A 9,589-nucleotide genomic window follows, 5' to 3' on the forward strand; every position below is an offset into this window, starting at 1 on the left:
CACTATTGGCATTTATGAACATGGAAGCTGTGCTGTGTAACTGGGTATGGGTTGGTTTAAAAGAGGACAGAGGTTGGAGGGATAGTTGCTTCAGCTTTGTGGATATTTGTTGCTATATAGTTTCTTCAAACTGATAGACCCACCTTCAAAGCCATATATATGACAACTCATAAAAGCAGCCTCTATGAATCATTGGAATATATTTCTAAAATTGGCTTTTAACCTTTAAACTTTTCTCTTGTTTACAGATTTCATTGATTTTTTTGGTTTCATCAGTGCCCCTGATGCCAACACATTAGAGTCTGCAACCCTGCCTTGTAGCCATGGCAGATATGTCAATACCATTACATTCATTACGCTTCAACAATATGATGAAGGAGGAAAATGGTGACCCTCAAAACAGAGGGGCAACTTTCTCTAGACCAATGACAGAGACCAGAGCAGAAGTTCAAATCCTGCATTCACAGTTGCAGTTGCCTGTTGTTTCGACTTCAGCCTCAGATCCCGAAGGGACATCTACACAGCTGATGACATCTCCAGGCTTTGACAGTCTGTCCACACCTCTCATGGGAGCACCACACTCTGGGACGTTGTCTCCCCCACTGATGTCAGCCTCAGACTCTGGGACACTGTCCCCACTGCTAATGCCGGCCTCAGATTCGGGAACACTGTCCCCACTTCTAATGCCAGTTTCAGACTCTGGGACACTGTCCCCTCTGCTAATGCCAGCCTCAGATTCGGGAACACTGTCCCCACTGTTGTCTACTTCAGACTATGGGTTAATGTCCCCAGGGATGATGTCAATACCTGACTTTGGGACAATGTCATCACTAATGGCAGCCCCAGATTCTGCAGAGATATCACCATTGGCAATGCCAATTCCGTCCTCTGGAGTGATATCTGCACCTATAATGAGCACTTCATCCTCTGAGGCATCGTTAATGCTAGGATCAGATCCTGGTGAGATATCCCCACTCCTGATTCCAGATATGAACCCTGGAGTGACATCCACACCACCAATGACAGCTCCAGGCTCAGAAGCAATGTCCCCACTGCAAATTACAGATGAGGACACAGAAGCAATGTCCAAAGTGCTAATGACTGCCCTAGCTTCTGGAGAGATATCATCACTGCTAATGTCAGGCACAGACTCTGAAGCGATATCTTCTCTGATAATGTCAGCTCTGGCTTCTGGAGAAGCGCCAACCCAGCCAGCAAATCCTCAAGACTCGGAAGGGATACCCACTGTGCTCATGCCAGGCTCAGACTCTGGGGTCATGTCTTCACTGCCTATGCCAGTTTCTGGCTCTGGAGCAATGCCTACACCACTCCTGTCAATCCCAGATGCTGGAGAAATAGCCACCTTACCAAAGCCAGTCCCAGATGCTGAGGCAATGTCCCCACTGTTAATGACAACCCTCACCTCTACAGTGATGCCCAGTCAACTGATGTCAGCATCTGGTTCTGGAGTGATGTCCCCAGATACAACACAAAATATCAACTCTGAGGTCATGTCTGCTCCACCAATAAGAGTTGCAGCCACTGGATTGATGTCCATGATGTCCACACTACCTGTGAGAGCTTCTGATACAGCAGCAACACCCATACAGCTAATGAGAGTCCCTGCCTCTGGAAATATGTCTACATCACAAAAGGCAGTTCCAGTCTCTGGATCAATGTCCTCTCCACTGATGGCTGTCACAAGCCCTGGAGTAATATTCACAGAACAAATGCCAAGCACAGCCTCTGGTACAATGTCTGCACATTTAACAATGTCCCAAACACCTGGAACAATGCCCATAGGTTTTATGAAGTCCACATCAAATGGAGCCGTTTCTGCGCAGCAAATTAGGTGTTCAGTTTCTGGGATGATGTCCACGCAGCCAGTTATAGCTACAGCCTCTGAAATAATGTCTGTGTCACAATCAACAGTCCCAACCTCTGGGTCGGTGTCCACACAGAAAACTCGAGCTCCTGTCTCTGGACCAATGTCTACAGCCCAAATAAAAACCACAGCCTCAGGGGTGACATCTACACCACAAATGAGAGCCACAGCCTCTGGGACAATGTCTATTCCACTGATGACAGCCAAAACCTCTGGATCAGCATCCACACTGTTAATGAGAGACACAGCCTCAGGAGTGATATCCGTGCCACAGATGAGAGCTTCAGGCTCTGGAACAGTGTCCAAGCCACTAATGACATCCAAAGCTTCTGGAATGTTCATGCAGCAAATGACAACTGCAGCTTTTGGAGCAACGCCTACATCACTAATGAGAGACACAGCTTCTGGAGGTCTGTCCATGCCACAGATGACAGATCCAGCCTCAGGAGGCATGTCCACACTGCTAACAAGAGCCACAGCTTCTGGAGCAAAGTCTACATCACAGATGACAGCCACCACCTCTGGAGGCATGTCCATGCCTCAAACAAGACTCTCAGGTCCTGGAGCAACAGCCACACCACTAATGAGAGCCACAGCCTCTGAGAAGATGCCTACTCAGGCAATGAACATTCAAGACTCTGGAGGAGTGTCCACACCACTCATGAGACCTGTTGCCTTGGGAGGGATGCAATTGAGAACCCAGGGATCTGGAACAATGTCCACACCCCTATTGAGAGCCTCGGACTCATCAGAGATGTCTATGTTGTTCACAAAAGCCCCATCCTCTGCAGAGCGGCCTCTGCTACTAGTGAGACCTCCAGTTTCAGGAGAGATAGTTCCACCTTCGAGAACCCCAGTTTATGGGACAATATCTGCTCCACACATGATGACCACAGCCTCAGGAGTGATGACCATGTCACCTATGAAGACTTCTGTTCCTGTATCAGAGTCGACAACTCTCCTGAGACCCACAGATTCAGGAGTGATGTCCATACCACTGACGAGAACATCAGCTTCTAGAGCAAAGTCCAGACCACAAATGATGGCCACAGCTTGTGGAGATACGTGTCCACTCCCAGTGCGAGCTCCAGTCACTGCAGGGATCTCTCCATCACCAGTCAGATCACCAGCCTCTTCTACCTTGTCTACACTACTTAGGAGGCCCTCTGATGGAGCTGTGACTACAGAGTTAGAGAGAGTTCTAGGCACTGCACAATTTGCAGCTATGACTCCGGGAGAGATGTCCAAGCCACTGATGAGGGCTTCAGCCCCTGGAACCACACCCATGCCTTTGATGTCCCCCATGACTTCGGGAGAGATGTCTGTGCCACTAATGAAAACCATGCCTTCTGGGACAATGTCAACTCTACAAACCAAAGTCATGAGCTCTAGAGCTACATCCTTGCCACAGCCAAGAAATGCAGCTTCTGGGGGAATAGCTAACCCCCCACTGAGAGCCCCAGCCTCTGGAGCAGGGTCTACACCACTTATGAGAGTCTCAGGTTCAGGAATGATATCCACGCCACTACTGAGGGCTACAGCCTCAGGAGGAACGTCCGTGCCACAAATGGCATCTCCGACATCTGGAGATATGTCCTCACCACTAATGAGGTCCCCGGCACCTGGAATAATGTCCACACCACAAATGGCCTTTGGAATGACACCCACTCCGAATGTCAAAGCCACAGATTCGGGAGAGGCATCTACCTCTCACACCAGATTCACAGTCCCTGGATCAAAGAGCACACCACACATGACCAGCACAGCCCCTGAAATGAAGACCCCCCCACCAAAGGAAGTTCCGTCCTTTGGTATGTTGACCCCAGCACTCTGTTACCTCTTAGAAGAGCAAGAAGCAGCCCGGGGCTCATCCTCTGTGGAGGAAGATGCAGAGGAGATTGATGAGGAGAAACAAATGAAGGGATTTTTAGATGATTCTGAGAAAATGGCATTCCTGGTGTCTCTTCATCTGGGGGCAGCAGAGAGGTGGTCCATCTTGCAAATGGAGGTAGGAAATCCCATCTCCAGTGAAAATAAAGCTTTCTTGAGAAGATCACAGGGCTTATATGACTCCCTGTCTGAAATAGACATCCTAAGTGCTGTTCTTTGCCATCCCAAGCAGGGCAAAAAGTCAGTAAGGCAGTATGCCACTGACTTCCTGCTGCTGGCCCGACATTTGTCTTGGTCTGATGCCATTCTACGGACCAGGTTTCTGGAAGGACTCTCAGAAGCTGTTACCACCAAAATGGGCCGTATCTTCCTGAAGGTGGCCGGCAGCCTAAAGGAGCTGATAGATAGGTCTCTGTATACTGAGTGCCAGCTGGCTGAAGAGAAGGATTCTTCAGGCAACTCAAACCAAGTTGTGCCAACATCCTGTAAGCGGAACAATGAGGAGGCCATGGAGAATGAACTGGGCTCTCAGCAGCAGACTGAGGAGGTAATCAAGGGGACATAAGCTCATAGTTTTTGAGTAGAAAAGTGAGGAAGTAATGATGAGGGATTAACACCCATAGTTTTTCAAGTAGAGTTAAGGAAGAGGCAAGAAGGAGGTACTGAGTTCCTAGACCATAAGAGTCCAATGTCGAATTCTACCAGTAAGTGTCGATATGAAGTTATTTTGCTTCTATTACCCATTTTCAGAAACAATGTCTGGCTTAGGTTACTGAAGGGGCTTTCAATCATAAGGAAACAGTAGACTCAATCCCAACTCTCTGTGCACTGCAAATCCAGTTGAGAGAGAGAGAGAGAGAGAGAGAGAGAGAGAGAGAGAGAGAGAGAGAAGTCTTCTTTTATGGACTGAGTTCTACTTATAACCAGACTTCATTAATTTAACACCTGGGTACACTTTTTACATGTCTGATAAATTACTCAGTTCTTTGACTTGGTTGATTACTGAACTTAATCAGATACAAAGTCTCTGGTCATAGGAAGTGTGATTCTTATTTATGCCTTCCCCCCTTTCTTATAGCACCAGCATGTTCCCAAACGCTGTTACTACTTGAAAGAACATGGAGACCCCCAGGAAAGTCTTCATGACCACCTTCGACAGAGTGCAGGCCTTCCGAAGGCCCCTACCAACAAGTAGTACTCCTTGGAGTCTTATGTGATTTCTGACTTGGCTGCTAACTTGAGGACTGGTCCCTGGACCCATTCCATCCAACTACATCGTAAAACTTGTTGCCTTCACCCTCCAGCCTTCCTCTCCAGGCACATCCCACTTTATCTCCCTTTTGGTTGCCTTGACATTTTCTTTCACCTACATGCCTGTGACCTGCCCTGACAATCAGTGTGGACTATATGAGTGTCTGGTGTATGAGGTTCTGAACTCCCCTTATTGTCATTAAGGCCAGTTCCAATTCTTGGTCCAGGGAGAAGTCTAGGCAGGAGAAATCATGTCCTACCTCAAAACACCTTAGAGTGTCTTGCCATGTGTCATCAGGCAAACTTGAGGAAACTCTGGTACTATTCCACCTGGCAGGGGAGCCTATAAAGAGAGAGATACCCACTCCTATACCATCCTTTCAAACCAGTAGACTTGCCCTTATATGTCCCAATTCATAGTATCTAAATGGGTCTCCAGGGCCTTTGCCCTGTTTATAGTCTCCATCCTAAACCATTTGTTTCGACCCATGATATTAATAGTAGTGATAGTAATGGATAACAATGTGGTGTTGTTGGTACTTGCCATGTGATTGTTGGTAATGTGCCATGTGATAGGTACTGGGCTAAACCTTTGACAAACACCATCTCACTACAGTGTTATAGTAAGCTACCTTGTTCTTGTGTTGTGAGCTTCTGATCTCTTGATCTGTGGCTTATGGCCCTTGTTCTTCAGTGTGGAATCTCTAGCTATGACCTCTGGGTGATCCCCTCAGTTGTTAAGTACCCTTGCTCCCCTTGGCTGTTGTGCTTCATGGCCAGCACTCTTCATAAGGGCCTTGGTGTCTAAATAGGTGTAGGTAGTTAGAACATAATATGAACAGTGTTTGCCTTCAGGTGGTGGGTTATGGGTATTTTTTATGTTCTTTTTACTGTTCTCTGTACTTTCCAGATTGACCACAGTAAGCATGTATTACATTTATAATCATAAAAATAAAGGTTATTTGTGAAAAATGAATTAACTGTAGCCTTTAGAATTTGATTTATTGAGTTCTTGAATATTTTAACCTTTATTTATTTTGTGTGTTTGTGTGTGACAAGGAAAGGGTGATGCACAATGCATATGTAGAGGCAAAATAAATAACTTTTGGGAGTCAGTTCTCTTTTTCTACCATGTAGATGCTGGGTATCAGACTCAGGCTTTGGGATAATGTTCTTGCCTTCTGAGCTATCTTTTAAACTCTTGAGTTCTTTCCAAATGAAGTGTTGGCTACTGTTTGGATGACAGTTAAGACCTTTTCTCATATTAAAATTCCACCCAAATTGAGGTAGGAGAGAAACAACAAGCAAGACCACATGTAAAAAGAGACAGATACATTAGCTTGAAGATGAGAAACAGAAAAATGGGAAAATTGATATAAGTAGGACCGGTTTATTTTTTTCAATAACAATCAGTGTAGTATTCAAAGATATTTTAGAAATAGAAGGAATGATAAAATTTGAAACCTTTTATAATGCTAGATTGGTGACAGTTTGGAGGCAGGATGGAAGAAGAGGTCAGAGGCAGCTGGGTCCCCTGGTCCAATAGTCTAGGAGATTAGTTGGCTGAATGACCTACTGTGGTGGAGGAAAAACCAAGGACAGAACCCAAAGCCTCTCTGAGTCTGCTGCTCCATTACCCTAAACATTGGATCTGATTCAAGGAAGAGGGAAATTATTCTCATGAAGAGCAATGGCTGGCAGACACTTTGGCAGCTCCCCACCCTCAGCTCTGTAGTGAGAATCTGGCTCTGGCTCTAGGGCTGCCTCAATTACTATTGCTGTTGCCTCAAGGTGAAAAGGGCATAGTAAGTTGAGCAATTCAAACTCTAGGCAGGGAAACAACCAGCCACAGGGACCCAGCTTTCACTCTCCTTTCTTTGCCTACTGGCTCACATCTGGCTCAGTCTAGACTCAAGTAGGTGTGGATATTCATGTTCATCCCAGGGTTGCTTTTATCTCAGAAAATCAAGCAAAAATCTACTGAAAAAGAAATATGTGATATAGAAGCCACAACTCATGCTTGCAAAATGCATACAGGATGGAAAATGTCTTCAAAATGAAATTCATTTTCTTATGGCCATGATAATGGGCAGCAAAGACAATTCTTCAGTTCTCTCTCCTAGCTGCTCATCTTCCTTTTGCTTTTTTCTTCTCTCTAGAGATAAATGGAAGTGATGAAGGCCAATCACAGAGCCTTAGTCCCTTGTCCACCCACCCTAACAGCTATATCTAGAAACGTTTCTTGAGAGCTAGGCTATCATATACCTAAGTTCTTGGCACCATTTTGTCAGCTGAAAAAATAAGTGTCTCATGTTTTCCCACTCCTCACTAACCCATGGGTAAAAATAGGGTCCTATAACCAAGAAGAACTCAGATACTATCAACCCCTGCCCTCACCTGTTTGTTCTAGAACTTCTGTTCCTTGAGAATTTTCTGAAGTTCTTTGAGGGAAGACACCAGTAGAATTACATTGCTTGTTGTTCTTAGACTGATAAGTTGACTGCCTTGTAGAGATCAACTGGCTATATGAGCATGTAGGGTAGCCACTTAACCCCACTTTAGTCTATTGGAGCTGGGGACCTGGATTCTGGGACACAAAATGAGAGGATTAAACAGTGTGGGCCTTCAGTTATCATTTGGATCTGAAGTGACCCTTAAATATGGGCTCCTATGTTCAAAATGTGGTCAGCAGCCAGTAGCACCATTTTGGGAGGGACTGGAAACTTTAGAGGTAGGGCTATATAGGAAGAAGTAGGCCAATAGAAATTCTATCTTGCTTTCGATGCTTTTGGTCTGTCTCTGCTACTTGGGTATCATGAGTTGAACAAATTGGCTCTACTACACCCTTCTGTCACGATGTAATTTTTTATCTAGTGATCTGTCTTAGTTTTGATTTTATTTCTGTGAAGAGACACCATGACCATAGCAACTCTTATAAAGGACAACATTTAATTGGGTCTAAATCAGAAGTTTAGTCCATTATCATTATGGTGGGAAGCATGGCAGTGTCCAGTCAAGCATGGCACTGGAGGAGCTGAGAATTCTATGCCTTGTTCTGAAGGCAGCTAGGAGAAGACTGACTTCCAGGAAGCTAGGAGGAAGGTCTCAAAGCCCACTCCCACAGTGACATACCTACTCCAACAAGACCACACCTTCTCCAACAAGGCCATACCACCTAAATAGTACCACTCCCTGGACCAAGCATATTCAAACCACCACAGGATCAATGGACTAAATCCTATGAAACCGTAAGTCAAAAGAAATCTTTGTTCATTTTGAGTTAGTTATTTCAAGTTCTTTATTATGATAAATGAAAAGTCTAACACAACTTCTTTGGATAGCTTTATGTGTTTGTAAAAAAAAAACTACCATCAACTTTGACAATCAGGGTGGCACACTGATCCTATTTTATAGGCTAGGAACATTAGGCACAGAAAAGTTAAGTAACTGGCCTGTCTTAGTCACTTTCTATTGCTGTGAAGAGATATCATGGCCTCAGCAACTCTTATAAAGGGAAACATTTAACTGGGGCTGGCTTATAGTTTCAGAAAGCATGGCAGCACACAGGTAGCCAGGGTGCTGGAAAAGTAGCTGAGAGTTCTCCATCTTGATCTTCAGGTAGCAGGCAGAGACACTGGGACTGGTTGAGCTTTTTAAACTTCAAAGCTGACCCCCCCCCATGATATACTTCCTCTGGCAAGGCCATTCCTCCTTAGTCCAAAGCTACTGAGCAAAGAAAGCCCCAAAGGGCTAGGATTTGAATTTGTGAAATCTGTCCCCAGATCCCTTTGCAAATGAACTACTATACATACAGCTTTGTTATTTTTAGCCAGATGGTTCCTCTGAGGACTCACTGAACAAGTTTGGTACTGAACATCAGCCAATATTGGAAGATTATAATAATAGAAGTCTGAATAAAAGTAATCCTGCTTCCTCTTCTCCTTTAACATGGATATAGATATGAAATGTTCTCTCTATTTGGGGAACATCTTCAATATTCAAAGGGACAGAATCAATCATCACGGAATGCCATTAGTCTCATGAGTTTGTGTGCCCAGTCTGGTGTAGCCTCAGAGTAAGGAGCCACAGGTCTAAGCTATAACCTGTGATGGAAGGTAAAATATTCCTCCAGGTACCTTCTTATTGACCAGAAGTAAGTCCTGGACCCAGAACTCTGCAGGTAGAAGAGATTTTGATGGTTATGCTAAGTGCTTACTTTTTCTTGGCATTTTCACTTTTCCCTCATAAAGGGGGGTGGGCACACAAATAAGGAAAGACCATTACAAATTATTTAGACACCTTGCATTTCTGTCTTCCAATACCACCCTTCACCTATGAATAGTTATTCTGGTCCTCACATTGTAATAGAATACACACACTAAAAAGTCCCCAGATTCCATTTCAGCAAGGAGATCGAGATGGTCTATAACCTAGGATGTTTTGTTCTGATAAAAATTCAAAGTAAGCTGGGCAGTGGTGGCGCACGCCTTTAATCCCAGCACTTGGGAGGCAGAGGCAGGTGGATTTCTGAGTTCGAGGCCAGCCTGGTCTACAGATTGAGTT

At 44.9% G+C, this 9,589-nt stretch overlaps 1 protein-coding gene across 1 annotated transcript; it reads left to right on the forward strand.

The window, feature by feature from the left end:
* Window positions 1-323: 323 nt before the first annotated feature.
* Window positions 324-5,008, forward strand: Rtl9 (retrotransposon Gag like 9). Its single transcript, XM_021188736.1, has 2 exons — window positions 324-4,322; window positions 4,854-5,008. The coding sequence occupies exons 1-2, from the start codon at window positions 324-326 to the stop codon at window positions 4,968-4,970; spliced, it is 4,116 nt and encodes a 1,371-aa protein (XP_021044395.1). The 3' UTR covers window positions 4,971-5,008.
* Window positions 5,009-9,589: the final 4,581 nt, after the last annotated feature.

Source organism: Mus pahari, chromosome X (assembly GCF_900095145.1).
Source record: "Mus pahari chromosome X, PAHARI_EIJ_v1.1, whole genome shotgun sequence".
Classification (NCBI taxonomy): Eukaryota; Metazoa; Chordata; class Mammalia; order Rodentia; family Muridae; genus Mus; species Mus pahari.